Here is a 16,413-nt window from a genome sequence, read left to right as displayed (position 1 = left end):
TTTACACTCAAATCTCATCCGCATGCTGTCTCTATGAAGAACTCGTTGTAAAACATGGAATAAAATGAGTTACAAAATATACAAATGCGAATTCTGTATTTCAATTACAAAGGGGGGGGGGGGGGGGTAACAACATTGTTGACAATTTTTGCATTTTTGTACTTTTTTTTTTTTATTTTTGCATTTTTTTTAACCCTTTTTTTTTTTTTTTTTTTACAGGTTTTGTAAATAAAATATACATATATACAAGTAAACATTATTTATTAATTTATTTACATGGGTCCAACATGACCATGTCTGACTAAACCAATGGGGTCATTATTTTTGCAATTCCGTGCACAGATATTACACACTTGCAACATCCCTCACAAATGCATAAATTAATGCATGAATGAATAAATAAATGCATAAATGCAAATAGTAAAGCAGCTCGCTGACCATGCAATCATGCATAGTTACCATAATAAAGCAAAGCCAATTAAGCAAAACCTGTAAATAATAATAAATAAATCAAACAAACACAGCAATAATTCAGTATTTTAAAAGCGCATTAGCGTTTCCACTTATTTCACTCTATATTTAACTCTGAGTAGCTTACTTAGAGATGACTCTGCATTAAACTGGGATAGACATCAAAACAATTACACACTTCACCTTTAAGTTCAAAGTCAAGCACGAGATATATTTATATTTTAAAATAACTTTAGTCTTTTTTTCCCTCGCTGTGAACAGACAGTTTCCGCTGGTTTGAAGTTGGTTGTACGTTATAACTCGATCGTTTTTATTTTTTGAGCTGGATTTGAGATTTTCATAAGAGCTGTAGGCCCTCGTCTTTTATCCACGTGAGGTGAAATCCTCCTCAGATTTACCGCTGGCTGCTGGAATAAGAGCGTCATGCTGTTTGAGTCTTAATGCTCCCTGAAGACTTCCATGAATCCAGCACACCAGCAATTACACTTACTATAGAGAAGACGGCACACAGATCGAATGGGACGCTGCTGCCAAAGCCATTGAAATTGTGTTTGTTGTGTTCCCAAACAGGCCAAGATGCCTTTTGATGCCAATAAGCTGTACTGCAGTGAAATACTGGCTATCCTGCTACAAAACAATGACAGTAAGTAAAAATAAGAGACGGATTGCTTTGATTGGCTGTGTGCATGGGTTTATTAAAGACTCCAGACTCTATACATTCATGCTAGTGAATAATTACAAGCCCTGTGTTGAAAATATGGTGTAACAAAACCTTTTTAAAGGAATTGTTACCCAAAAAGGAAAGTTTGCTGAATTTTTACTCGCCCTCAGGTCTTCCAAGATGTAGATGAGTTTGTTTCTTCATCAGATTTGGAGAATTGTAGCATTACGTGACTTGCTCGTCAATGGATCCTCTGCAGTGAATGGGTGTCACACCTGGTTTAGATAGCATTTTCTTTTCATCTTGTCTTCGTAAAATGCTTAAAGTAATGTTTGATCTCAGCAGTTGTGTTTACAGCGGCAACCTAATGAAACGCTGTATCGCTGCTGTTACAAAAGCGCCACCTGCTGTCAGAGAGTGAACTTGCGTTTCATTCAGCCCGTCTGCTGTTTCGGTTTCGTGCAGATATGTTTTATGTTGTATAGTTTCACAAAGCTTAAGAAAATTTGCTTCGCTGTTTTCAGAGAGCTCGAGGCGATCAGCGGGCGCTCAGTGCTCATGAATCCTGCTGAGAGCAGCCTCACCTCGGCTAGTCCTGACATGTGCCGCTGGCTCTGATGTCTCTGTAGTGGTTAAACATGAGATATAATTTGTTTTTAGGTATATCTAACAGGCAATCTTTGGTCTCATGAATCTATTATTTGTTCCTGGTCATGTCATTTTGCCTCAGCGCAAAGTTTAGTTTCATAACTTTATATATTTATTCAGCTTTACCGTAGTACAGCACTGACTTTGAAGCATATGTTTGCTTTTGTCTTTGTTTCCTGTTATACTTTATACTTACACTTTTATAATGCAATGGCTATTATTATTCATTAAAACTGACATTTAACAAAAAGAGGCAGTGTTGTGCTTTAGGTCATATTTCATTTTATTATACATACAGTGAAGATAATCAGAATATTTTGCACATATTGCCTGAAGCACATCTTGTTTTATATTTTTAAAATGAAAAGAGGGTTGTGTTTTGTTTTGTTAAGTATACATACAGTAAAGGTAATCAAAGTATGTGTTGCCTGATCTACATTTTTGTGGCTATTAATATGTTTAAATGAAAACAAAACGAGGTTCTGTCTGTCTGTCTATCGTTCTGTCTGTCTGTCTATCGTTCTGTCTGTCTGTCTGTCTATCGTTCTGTCTATCTGTCTGTCTGTCTATCATTCTGTCTGTCTGTCATTCTATCGTTCTGTCTGTCTGTCGTTCTATCGTTCTCTGTCTGTCGTTCTATCGTTCTGTCTGTCTGTCGTTCTATCGTTCTGTCTGTCTGTCGCTGTCTGTCTGTCTGTCTATCGTTCTGTCTGTCGTTCTATCTGTCTGTCTGTCTGTCTATCGTTCTGTATGTCGTTCTGTCTGTCGTTCTGTCTGTCGTTCTATCTGTCTGTCTGTCTGTCTGTCGTTCTGTCTGTCGTTCTATCTGTCTCTGTCGTTCTAGCTGTCTCTCTGTCTGTCGTTCTATCTGTCTGTCTGTCTGTCTTTCTATCGTTCTGTCTATCGTTCTATCTGTCTCTGTCGTTCTAGCTGTCTCTCTGTCTGTCTGTCTGTCTGTCTGTCTTTCTATCTATCGTTCTATCTATCTATTGTTCTATCGTTCTATCTATCGTTCTATCTATCTATTGTTCTATCGTTCTATCTATCGTTCTATCTATCTATTGTTCTATCGTTCTATCTATCGTTCTATCTATCTATTGTTCTATCGTTCTATCTATCGTTCTATTGTTCTATCGTTCTATTGTTCTATCGTTCTATCTATCGTTCTATTGTTCTATCTATCTATTGTTCTATTGTTCTATCGTTCTATCTATCTATTGTTCTATCTATCTACCTACCTTAATTTCCTTCCTTCCCTCCCTCAATTAACAATTACATTTTTCCTTTTTCTTTTTTGTTATTCATTAAAGTTTTTAATTGTATTCATTAACATTTTTATGAGGTTACTGATAATACTTGATTTTGATGACAAGCACAATGTGCTCATAAAATCTTCATAGAAGGCTTTATTATTTGTTTATTAAAATTTTTGGCATTTTAAAATTGTCCTATTAATGTTCTCCTTGCAGGTGTTTAAGCGTCATAATCCAACCACGGCGGAGGAACAGGAAATGATGGAGAATCTGTTTGATGCCCTCTGTTCCTGTCTCATGCTTCCAGCCAATCGTGATCGTTTCCTCAGGGGGGAGGGGCTTCAGCTCATGAACCTCATGCTCAGGTCTGTCTCTGATTGACAGCTACAGTTTATGTTCCCTAAGGCTACGTTTACACGACAACGATGTAATCAAAAACTGAAAAGTTTGAAAAAATGTTCACGTATGCACGACGTATTCAAAACGATTCGCCTTTACACACATCCGTGAAAACGGATAAAAACGCTGTATTACGTATGCCAGGCCAATAGTTGGCACTGTCACCTTGTTAGTAAAGTGTACCTGTTGCCGTCTGTATATAATGCGTCTCTGCTGTTGGTTGTAATATTGGTGAAGTAAATCCACACTTTGCTGAAGAAGCGTTAGCAAACTCTTGAGCAGCAACAACAGTACCATGTACTCCGCCATTGTTGTTTATGTTTGTTCTCGCTTGCCTTTAAAATCGACACGTACTACGCATGTCTACATACCTAACACGTACTATGCAAACGTTTTACGTCAGGCGTAATAGGCGTACTATGCACGCCTATTACGTCAGCGTTTTCAAAGATTCCCGTTTTGGGTGTTCACACGGAAACGACAATGGTGGCGTTTTCAAAAACTTGCACTTTAAAATCCGTTTTCAAAAATATGCGTTTTCAGTCCCCAAAACGCCATTGTCGTGTAAACGAACAGTCAAAACGCATAAAAAGTTTCTCGCTTTTGGCTGAAAATTTTGTTGTGTAAACGGCCCCTTAGTTATTGATTTTCACTATTAAGTACTACTTAAAAATTTTTATTTTGTTTATATATACTGTATATAGAGTGAGGCAATTTACAATTTTATTTTGTTTATTATATATATTTTTTTTGCCCCTCCTTTCTCTCTCTCCACCACTGCGTTTTCTCTGCGTCTCTTCTGTGACATGTGAAATATTTTCCCGCGGCATAGATAAACTGTTATTTGTCATTGGCGGATGAAGGAAGTGCCAGTATGACAGACAGCTACATTTCCCTTGAGCGAGGCCATGATATTCAGCTTCCATCTGTACAGTCCTCTCCCGTGCAGCCGTTTCAGACTCAAACATGCTGTTTAGATCAGTTTTTTGTCCCACTTTATATTAAGTGGCCTTAACTACTATGTTCTTACATTTAAATTAATCATTTGGTACAATGCACTTATTTTGTACATATACCTTTTTACTTTGTACTTATATTTGAAAGATATTTGCATGTAATTAATTTATAATTACACTGTTGACCCATCCCCTACGCCTACCCATACCACCAAACCTGTCCCTAACCTTACCCGTATCCCACCTCAATGGCAGCAGAAGTGTTTTGCAATACAATATGAACACAATAAGTACATTGTACTTATTTATTGATGCAAGTACATAGTAGCTAAGGCCACTTAAAGGGGTCCTATTATGCTTTTTCACTTTTTTAATTTTAGTCCGTGTGTAGTGTGTATGTTTGGGCATAAAAAAGATCTAGAAAGTTACAAATCTCAAAGTCCACTCCAAAGGGAGATATTTCGTTTTTTAAAAATCCCTTTTCAAGAACTACAGCAAACGGCTTGTTTGGACTACAGCGTTTGGTTTCCGGGCTTTGTGATATCACAAAGCGGCTCATTGGAATATCATTACAAATAATTCCCGCCTGCAGAAATGTGAATGGTTGGGGGGGTGGGGAGGGCGAGGTTGTGGTTAGAACGCTTGGTTGAGTGAGCGCATCAGACGAGACGATGAAGTGCTGCTGCAGAGTTAGTGCGTCAGAGAAAACCAAGAAGAAGAGCTGCTGTGCTGTAGCCTCAAATTTTTGGCATGTCTAGAGCACCGGTTCTCCATTCCAGTCCTCGCGTACCCCCGCTCTGCACATTTTGTATATTTCTCTTATTGCTTCATATGTTTGTTATATTTGACTGTAAGTGCCCTGCAAAGTGGACTTTACCGGATATTCCTCCATGATTCCAGTTTGAAGGGACCGTATATGTTCCATACAAAGGGCATTAAAGTGTGCGAGACGTGAATTTAAATTATTTATTTACAGAGGTATATTATGTCCCACTTCACACTTCTCTAGTAAGTTTAGTTTGTGTGTGAATCTGCGCAAATCTGTAAATGAATATTCCGAAGTGAAGTAAACTTCAATGGATTTCCCCAGCCTGGGGAGAGAGGTGTTGTAATAATGTAAATTATGTGAAAAATAATGCATTTTTCGAACCACCAAGCATGAGAGCATGTTCTAGTACACCCCCAAAACAAAATCAAGACTTTGTAAAAGAGCATAATAGGACCCCTTTAATATAAAGTGGGATCCAGTTTTTTGTTTTATATACACCTGGAGACTTTAGAACAACCCATGAATGTGTAAAATGAAAGTGGACTGTTGAGAAAAAGAGACAAAGGCTTTGTGAATGAACATCAGTTTTCTTTTTCTAAAACATGTATAGAAATTAATTCTGCTTATGTTTCTTGAAGTCCAAGGTCTTTCGCTTTTAATCAAGGCAGGTTTATTTATATAACACATTTCATGCATAGTGGTAATTCAAAGTACTTTGCAGAGAAATCATTTTTAAAAAGAAAATTCATAAGAAATACAGAAAAAAATGTGATTTTGAATTTTGAATGGTTAATTAAAAAACAGTTGTTAGGTTTAGACTATTTGTTTATTAGTAAAATTAGCAATCATAGTTTTATTATATAAATTAAATTTACTCCATTATATTTTTAGTAAATGTATGCAAAATAATTTGTATTATTTTATGTAATATTATATTATTATATATTGTACTCTATATTTTATGTGCCATATATTATTGTATAATGAAATTCTGTTAATTTATTTTAATAGTTTATTTGCAGATGTATGGAATATAATATAATTGTTATTTTATTAGTGTATTTGCTAATGTTGCAATATAAATGTTATATTATTTTGTTATATGTAATAATAAAATATTACTTTATATCTATTTTGAGACATGACATTTTTGTACTTAAAGTGCATTAATGTAAATTTTAAAAAACATTTATCTTGTAAAAATATTATAATTTTTATTATTATATACAGTATTGATATGTGGCCCACCACAATATCAACACTAACCGCCACAAATATTTTCCAAAAGGCTTTGACTTCATTGAATAAATATGAGCACTGCACGCTTCAAAATCAAAACGGGGCAAGGGTGTTTTTATATGAATGTATAATTTTTTGAAGGGAACCGATTGTCTTCAGAAAAGTTTTGATGTCATTTTCTTTTCATCTTCCTGATAAAGTAGCGTTCATGAGCACAGAGCTGCTTTGATTACAGCTGTTACCGGGAAACCACTTTCTGCTGCTCTTAAAGCGCCTCCTGCTGGCAGAGAGTGAATTTGCACTTTCAATAAGCCCGTCTTCTGTTTTACATTTACATTACATATATATTTTCCCCAGGGAACTGCCGCCACACATAGAGTGCAAGTCTGTGGGAAACACTGCAACGATATATTTATCATTATATGTCTGTTCAGGGAGAAGAAGATGTCTCGAGTCAGCGCTCTGAAGGTCCTGGATTACGGGATGATCGGTCCAGAGGGTTCGGATAACTGTCACAAGTTTGTGGACATCCTGGGCCTGCGGACCATATTCCCTCTGTTCATGAAGACGCCCAAGAAGATGAAGAAAGTGGGGATATCGGACAAGGAGCATGAAGGTTTGTTGTGTTCAGACGCACTATTTTCACCTGCTGCAGCTTTTTCCCTATTTCTCTGTTGTAGCTCTGTTTTGTTTGCAGTGCAGAATTATTTCTCACTAGATTTTTGTTCTTTTTAAAATGGATTTAGTTTGGCGGAGTTGCTCAATTAGCAGTGAACACACACACAGGCGTTTGTAATATGACGGCGAGTTCACAGTAATATCTTTTTCTGGGCTATTATTTACAGTTCAGCCGGCGGTTTATTCCGTGGAGAGTAAAACTCTGCGGCAGCTGCTCTTATTGTTTTGCCACAGCGCTACAAATAAGCTCCTCACACTATTCTTAATGTTATTAGAGACCTGCAATGAGACATCCAGAGAGAGGATCTCACTTCTGCTGTCATTTCATGCGCTTGCACACTAGAGTTTGACAGATATAAATGTGTTAGATACATTTAGACGGTGTTGAAAGAGGCCTGTCTGAAATCAAGCTGAAATGGACCTTATTTAGGATCGATGGCATATTTCATTTGAATGCAAACAATGCATTTTTTCTTTTTTGAAAGTATGTAGAGTTTTGTCAGCTGATATTGCAATATTAGGACTTACTGGCACATTATAAAATTGCATCTTAACTCCCCAGATCTCTTTGCGTTTACATTTATGCATTCAGCAGATGCTTTTATCCAAAGCGACTTGCAAAAGAGGAGGATTAAACACTAATTGGTAAAATGAGTCAAGCACTTCACTTTTATTGCTTATATAATATTAATAAGGCCATAAGTATATTGTTTTAAGTATGTAATTAAATAGTTTTTTATAAATTATATATTAATTTTAATTTATTAGTTTATTTGCAAATGCAATGCTTAATTGTCATTCGAAACGGTAATTTTTTTTGTAAATAAATATGATAAAAAATATAAAGTATGATCTAAAAACTATCATTGCAAAAATATCATTGCATCTCTCTCTTTTTAAAATTATTAGCTAAATTTATAAAAAAATTTTTTTAAATATTGCATGTTGTTTTGTGATGAAAATTAACCATATTTTTTAGGACCAGGCACACTAGAGTTTGACAGATATAAATGTGTTAGATACATTTAGACGGTGTTGAAAGAGGCCTGTCTGAAATCAAGCTGAAATGGACCTTATTTAGGATCGATGGCATATTTCATTTAAATGCAAACAATGCATTTTTTCTTTTTTGAAAGTATGTAGAGTTTTGTCAGCTGATATTGCAATATTAGGACTTACTGGCACATTATAAAATTGCATCTTAACTCCCCAGATCTCTTTGCGTTTACATTTATGCATTCAGCAGATGCTTTTATCCAAAGCGACGTGCAAAAGAGGAGGATTAAACACTAATTGGTAAAATGAGTCAAGCACTTCACTTTTATTGCTTATATAATATTAATTAGGCCATAAGTATATTGTTTTAAGTATGTAATTAAATAGTTTTTTATAAATTATATATTAATTTTAATTTATTAGTTTATTTGCAAATGCAATGCTTAATTGTCATTCAAAACGGTAATTTTTTTTGTAAATAAATATGATAAAAAATATAAAGTATGATCTAAAAACTATCATTGCAAAAATATCATTGCATCTCTCTCTTTTTAAAATTATTAGCTAAATTTATAAAAAAAAATGTTTTTAAATATTGCATGTTGTTTTGTGATGAAAATTAACCATATTTTTAGGACCAGTTAACTGTTTTTGCATGACAATTAAGCACATTTCCCATAAATAGATAAATAAACACTACTGTTCAAATGTTTGGGAACAGTAAGATTTTTTAATGTGTTTGAAAGAAGTATCTTCTGCTCATCAAGGCTGCGTTTATTTGATCAAAAATACATTAAAATCAGTAATACTGTGAAATATGATTACAATTTAAAATAACTATTTCTATTTTAATATACTTTAAAATAGAATTGATTCCTGTTTGCTGCAATATAACAAAGAGTGAAAAATTTAAGGGGGTCTGAATACTTTCCGTACCCACTGTATATAGATCTAAAAACTCATCAAATTTAATTATTAAATCTGCAGATGTGTAAAAATATGTTTGCATGTCCCGGTTTAGCAAATTTGTCCTCAAAAGTGACCGTTTATCCTTGAAAATAAAAACACTTGTGCACATGTTTTATTTTTGGAAATTGGTTTGTTTGTCGTCTTGGGAAACGCGTGGTATTATGACGTTGTCATGCAAAATATGGGTGGTGTGAGATTAGCATCTTAATTCTTGACAACAAAAGGTGTTTATGAAGATGCAGCGGTTAATTAATTACCAGCTTTGACGACTGAGAGTTAGAGTAATTAAACGGCTAAGCTCTTACGGCCGATCGAGGAAGTTCAGACTGATCCCCATAAAACCCCCTCTGAAATGTACTCGACTCCACCACGCGCTCGCATTAGCATTCGTAATTAGCCGATTAGAAAGTGTGCTTTCCGTTTGCTAACAGACCAGAAAGATTTAGCAAGGAGAAATAGTCTTCTGCCGCATTGCATTGTGTGCAAGTCTTTTATTGACGGATAATAGTGTAAAAGAACTGGGAAGAACAACATAAAAAGTACAAACTTAAGCGAAACTTCTGCAGTGCTAATCACCAAACAAATGAACGGCGTCCTCCTTTCGTACAGGGAACTGAAATGACCGTCGACAGGTAAACAATCCTGACAGGCACAAAGAGAAGAGACCAGGCTAATCTTCAGCTCGAGCACAGGCACGTGACAAGAGCTTCGGCCGCTTTCACTTAACAAGAGCCGCTTCGGCAGAATAATTGCATGTTGTTGAGCTGGAGAGCGGAAGAATTGAGAAATGATCTGGATGTGTTTTAGCTAATGATGTGTTAGCGCCAGCGGGAGTGAAATAAGTTTTCTCGCAGTCGTGACACGCTGAACGTCCGTCTCACGGTCGCCGTGATCTTTGAACTCATCAGCCAATTTAAACGGTCGATTTCTTCTCTGTGTATGTGTGTGTGTGTGTCGCTGAGACTCAGGGAAGCACTCTGAAGTTTTTCAGTTTGGGGTTTGGTCCTGCCGCAGGGATGAGGGTCACAGCAGCGTTGCTCCGGGTTCTGTGTGACGCTTTGGGACGGTGAAGATGAATATCCTCAGGATACGACAAAATAAAGTTGAGACTCTCCAACAGGGCCAAATAATCCTGGATCATTTTGACCAATTTTATTTTTAGGGCCCAAGCCACTAAGGCGCAGATACCCTCTTCTTTTTTTATTGTCTATAGTTTGTCATTAATGTATTTCAGTTTTAGTTATTTTAGTAAATGAAGTTAAATTAAATTATTACACTTTTTATAGGTTTTATATATTTTATTTTTTTCTCAGATAATGTTTATTTTATTTCAAGCTATTTTATTTATTATTATTTTTTTATTTAACTATAATAACCCTGATTCTGACTCCTGCATCTAAAAACCGGTCAAGTGGCTGTCGTTCTGTTTGTGATTCCTTTTAGACTAAATTACTCGAGTGGTTTGTCCACATGTCTCTCGTTACAGAGAATAATCATTCTTTAGAGAGATGTAAGACAACGTTTGAGACAAACCCATTTGCTTCGACGTCTCAACAGTGACTCAAAATTGGCCAAATCTGAACCGAACTGATGGCGTAGGGGAGCAGCGGCACTTCATTTATTTCTATTGATTGTCTTTTAACTGCTTTTTAATCTCTACCGGACACGTAATAATTGCGGGAAGTGCTTGAATCGCTGTGCTGAATTGGATCAAAAGCGTCGGTGTAATTGCGCTGATCTCCAGAGCTCTGGTAATTCTCCCGTTTGAAATGAAACTTGGAATCGGATCATTGTTACGCCGTCCTCAAAGGTTTCGCTAATGGATTCATTATTGAAAATTAGCAGTTCTTTTGCTGCAGATTCGTACCGTGATAATGTGATAATCCGCTTTGTTTCCAGGGATTTTCTTGAACTGTAACAAAACACCTTTGTCTTGTCTCTCTATGCTGAAGATGCTTTAGAGGAGAAACATGCATATAATGTAATCACATATAAGAGTTTTGGATCATGTATCTCTTCATGTGGTATTTCTCAAAGCATGCAAATGTAAATACGTGAGGAATATTTTCTACTGGGTTTTTGAGAGCAGTTTTGAAATCTCAGGCAAGCTCTTAAATGCATTGTTCGCCCAAAAACTCAAAAAACCCTCATGTTTCTGACTTTTTTTTTTTCTGTGAGCGAGTATTGAGTTTGTCAAGCTCTAAACAATTTTAAAGCACAGTAAAAGCAGTTCTATTTTGCAGTACTTGTCATGTCTGCTGGAGGCATATGATAGCTTTGTATGAAGAAATTTACAAATCAAAAATGATGGCATTGATATTTTTTCGACAATGTATTAATTCTTTATTAGTGTCTAATGTATTTTGATAAATAATAATTTTAAATTAATATTTTCTTTATTAAATATAATTCATAAATCAATTTGTCAGTTTTTTAAAAAGTCAATAATTTATTTATTAATCATATATACATTGAAAATATACATGCAATTAATAAAACAATTATATATATTTTTCCAATTATAGTTCCAAATATATACAGTATATACTTTATTTTAATTATAAATAACTTATTTTTATTAATTAATTTTGTTTAATTATTTGCATATGTTTGATGTATTTGTATTAATTATAATTTATACATTATGATATATATAATTTATAAATTAATTTAATTAGTTTATTTATTAATCATATATAATATAAAATATTTATTTTTCAATTATTGTTTCTAGATTTTTGAAATTAGTGCTATTTTATGTATAATTAGTTTTTTAAATAATTGTATTAAATTAGTTTTTATTATTTGCATATGCGTATAATGCATTTTTATTAATTATAATTTAGAAATTAATAGTCTTAAATTTTCTTTTTTTCATTTAAATTTAATTATATATAATTTTTGAAATGGGTTCTCATTAAAAATGCCTTATTACAAATGATAGAAAATCACTTTACAGTCTATTTATTTTTAATTGTGAAAACGTTATTGACTCTCAAATTACACATCACATTATATTACTGAAGCTAAAATGGTCAAATTAAACTTTTCCCCATTCTTTGTATTTTCATTTAGCCTTCGGTTAGCAGGCTAACGGCATTTCGTGTTCGTCCCACATAAAGTACCGCCCCCTACTGGACATCCCACCGCGTTCACGACTCGCCAGCCAATGGCCTTTCTCCCTGTTGCCACGGCAACCCGGAGTGATGTAGTTGGGTAGCCGAGTCCTGTTTCATGTGTGTAATGATGACAAAAGCTTTCCCGCGGCAGAGCTTCTGAGATAACGCACTTATCTCAGACCTCTAGCCTGCACCTCTCTCCTCTCATCCGCTCCCTGTGGCTGTATCCCTCACCCCAGACACTTTATTCTGCCGCTAATAACGTTCACTTTTTCCTCCCTCGCTCCTGGTGGCCACGCTCCCCAGAGTCTCCTTGAAGACCCACGACATCGCAGTGCTGACCGAGCGCTTCCTCTCTCGCGTCTGTTGATTAATGTGTCGCCTCCATTTACCCGCGGCATTAGAATGCGTAATGTGTTGGTTAAGAGATGCATGCAGACTGATGTTTAAACTCATTTGTATTCCGCGGCGGCCAAGGCCAAATTAAATGGTTTTATCAAGGCCGCCTGATTATGGGTTTTGAGTGCTTGTGCGAGATAGCTTTTAAATATTGATTTTTAACCTGATGAAGAATAACTCTAATGGACGTAATGTTTTAGAAGACGTCAAATGTTGTTTGGTACAGTATAACCATCATCAAACATTCATCCAGTGGTGTGTCGCTACAATAAGTGAAGATCAAACAATATAGAAGTGCATTAGCGTTAAACGAATAGTTCCGCCAAAAATAACATTTTGTTGAAAATTGACTCACCCTCAGGCCATCCAAGATTAGGATGAGTTTGTTTCTTCATCAGATTTGGAGAAATGTAGCATTGCATCAGTGTCTCAGCAATGGATGCTCTGCAGTGAATGGGTGCCGTCAGAATGAGAGTCCAAACAGCTGATAAAAACATCACAAGTAATCCACACCACTCCAGTTCATCAGTTAACATCTTGTGAAGCCAAAAGCTGCGTGTTTGTAAGAAACAAACCCATCATTAAGACGTTTTTAACTTCAAACCGCTGCTTCTGACTAAAATATGAGAGCATAATCCATAATATTGCTTTTTCCAGTGAAAACATTGTCTGGTCTGAATCAGGAGAGAAATCTGCACAGATCAAGCACTGTTTACAAGCCAAAACAGCTCTAAACAAATATGTGGCTGGATTTTGATGTGAGAGACAACAGGAGATGCACTTTTTCACTGGAGGAAGCGTTATTATGGATTATGGACTCATATTTTGTCCAGAAGCAAAGTTTTAACATTAAAACATCTTGCCAAAAGATTTGTTTCTTACAAACACGCAGCTTTTGTCTTCTCAAGACATTAACTGATGGACTGGAGTGGTGTGGATTATTGTGATGTTTTTATCAGCTGTTTGGACTCTCATTCTGACGGCACCCATTCACTGCAGAGCATCCATTGCTGAGACACTGATGCAATGCTACATTTCTCCAAATCTGATGAAGAAACAAACTCACCTACATCTTGGATGACCTGAGGGTTAGAACATTTGGAATAAATTTTCATTTTTGGGAAAAGTAAGAAGTTGGTTTGTTCTTTTACAGTCCCTGTATGATTGACTCATTCTTACTGTACATTCCCGCTTGAAGGGAAAGAAGCCGTCAGATCAGATTTGTGGTTGCGTCTAAAGTCTTGTTTGGCTCAGCTCTAATGCTTCTTCATTAGTGTGTTTTTATAGGCGACAGCAGCGTGTGAAGACCTTCATACACTTCACTCAACGTTCATTAAAGCTTTTAGTGCAGCATCGTATTTTCCATTTGCAGCCGTTATCTAAGACAGTCACAGACTCACTCGCCAGTTCTTCTGCAATTTCTCCTTTTATGTCTTTAAGTAAATTATAACTTTTGGCTCTGTGTGGATGCTTTCTATAAAACTTTTTTTTTTAAAGCAGTAGATGAAAATTGTTCAAAAGTGCCAGTAAAGACATGTATAATGTTATGATTTCTTTTGTCTTTTTGAACTTTCTATGCATTAAAAATCCTGAAAATTAAAATGCATCATGGTTAAATTCGGGTCCTAAAGCGCATCTCTGGTGTGTTTCAGTGGTGTTTGGGTGCATTTGTAACGTGCTCACCCTCGTTTGCTCTCTTCTGCAGGTCGACAGACTCATGGAGCTGCATTTTAAGTACCTGGAAGCCGTTCAGCTCGCAGACAAGAGGATCGAAGGGGAGAAGCACGTAAGATTCACGCACACACACACACATTCACGCTTGATTGGCAGTATCTCCTCAGCAAGGGCAGATCTGTGTGTGAAGATAAGAGCAGACCTACCAGACTCAAACGGTCTGACACTCGACATGCTTCCCGCTCGCTCCACTCGCCTTTAAAGCTGAACGCTGTTAGACTTTTACTCTGAGCGCTGATTCGCACACACTTTCTCATCAGCCCTTACAGGACCTGGAGTCTGTGTGGTCACAACCAAACAAAACCTCACTGTTGGGTTAGTCATTATTAACATTGTGAATGCCAACATTTGCGGAATTTCAAATATAATAATATTGCATATAATTTAAAAATAATCTATTATTATTATTATATAATAATAATACATTAGTATTGTTGTTGTTATTGCATATTAATTTAAAAAATCTATTATTATCATTGATAGTATTTCATATAATTTTAAAATATGTTGTTATTATTATTATTGCTGTTATTGTTATTATTAAAAAGATTAATATTAGTAATATTTATTTGAAGTTTTGCGACTGGGTTTATTAATGGAGAATGTAATTGGCGTGCACTCACCGGTGTGTTAAAATACTTTTTACAGCCGCTCTTAGCTTGTCTCATCCAATCAGGTTTTAGAGCCGTAACTCTGATTATGTAAGTTGTGGGGTCTCAGCCAGCGTTAATTAATGTGGAGATGATTAAAGGCAGATGCTAATTGATGATAATTGTCAGATTGAGCAGTTATTCCACATTGTGTAACTGTATTTCATTAGCCAACATCGCTGAGTGTGTGTTGTGTTTGTAGGGTAGACTGTGCTTCGTGTGTGTGTGTGTGCATGTGTGTGATTATACTGTGTTTGTGTGTGTGCGTCAGGGGATATTGGCGTGTGTATGTTGAGGATGTGATCTGGGTACTGATGTGGGCTAGGGCTGTGTTCCGTGCGGAAACGATCGCAGCATGACTGCTGCAGACGCACCGCTCCTAGAGCGCACCACAATCGCGTGCAGTGTGAACGCTCTGATCCGTTAACATGGGCGTGGAAAAAATACGCACCACATACGGAGTGTGTGAACCTGGCGTTACGTTTGCCCGCCCGGTCTGTTCTGTTCTCGTGCACCATTTAGGTGCGCTGCATTCTGATTGGTTCGGATAGCATACTGCGGGAGGTCGGGGGCGCGGAAAATCGTGCTATAAAGCGAATTAGAAATCGCGCAAGCTCAAATCGCGATTTTATGAAGATTTCGATTAATCGCACAGCCCTAATGTTGACTCCTGCGGCTCATGTCTCATCCATTCTAGTGTGTGTGTGTTCAAGATGGGTTTCAGGGATGTTTCAGCTTGGGCTGGGTGAATAATATCATCTAGTTTTAAGCCTTCTAAACATATTGGCAGAGGTGTAAAGTATTGGAGTAAATGTAATTAGTTACTGTACTTGAGTATCTTTTCGGGTACTTTGTAGTCGTACTGAGTATCAAAGATATTAGCAACTTTTACTCTTTACTCCACTACATTTGAATTGAGTGTTGCAGTTACACATTACATTTTGCATGGACCTAGCTTTTTCTGCAGCAGTTTATTTCTGCTACAAAAGACGTGATACTGCCTATTACAGGTCACTGAAAGTACTGCATCTTGTGCGTTTTGCCCTTACTCACCCAAACTTGTCAACAAGGCTACTTTATGTGAATGCGAGTTCCTTAGCAAGTATTTGTGAATCAGAGGTGTTTTATATATGAGATGAGGACATGACTGCAGCCGGCAATGAGGCCCAAACCAGCACATCCAGTGCAAGAAGGCTTCGTCTTTTTTAATTTTACTTAACATTATTTTAGTTATCCATTATACTGAAGAGACCTTTTTGAAAGATATGGTTTGTTTGTTTTGTTATTATGAGGTGTTCAGTTTTATTTTGGTTTTAGAAAATAAACGTGATTGCTCTCCTCACAATCAACTCTTTCTTGTTTTTGTTTCATGCTCTCTGTGCCTTGCCCTGGACTTTTGTTACTTCTTGTCTCCCGTGGGGCTTGTAGTCAGTTTGTAGTCCGTTTGTTCATTGGTTCCCCTTGATTAGTCT

At 36.3% G+C, this 16,413-nt stretch overlaps 1 protein-coding gene across 1 annotated transcript in view; it reads left to right on the top strand.

The window, feature by feature from the left end:
- The window catches only part of LOC107550137 (beta-catenin-like protein 1), a 47,067-nt gene that overhangs the window by 14,523 nt on the left and 16,131 nt on the right, over nt 1-16,413 (top strand). The window contains exons 6-10 of the mRNA XM_016231365.1: nt 1,042-1,114; nt 1,659-1,720; nt 3,250-3,398; nt 6,831-7,012; nt 14,210-14,343. Coding sequence (XP_016086851.1) covers nt 1,042-1,114; nt 1,659-1,720; nt 3,250-3,398; nt 6,831-7,012; nt 14,210-14,343 — 600 coding nt within the window. The remainder of the gene's footprint in view (nt 1-1,041; nt 1,115-1,658; nt 1,721-3,249; nt 3,399-6,830; nt 7,013-14,209; nt 14,344-16,413) is intronic.

The sequence above is a fragment of the Sinocyclocheilus grahami genome, unplaced genomic scaffold (assembly GCF_001515645.1).
Source record: "Sinocyclocheilus grahami isolate Dianchi unplaced genomic scaffold, SAMN03320097.WGS_v1.1 scaffold389.1, whole genome shotgun sequence".
In the NCBI taxonomy this organism is placed as follows: domain Eukaryota; kingdom Metazoa; phylum Chordata; class Actinopteri; order Cypriniformes; family Cyprinidae; genus Sinocyclocheilus; species Sinocyclocheilus grahami.
This window is presented reverse-complemented; position numbering and strand designations above follow the sequence as displayed.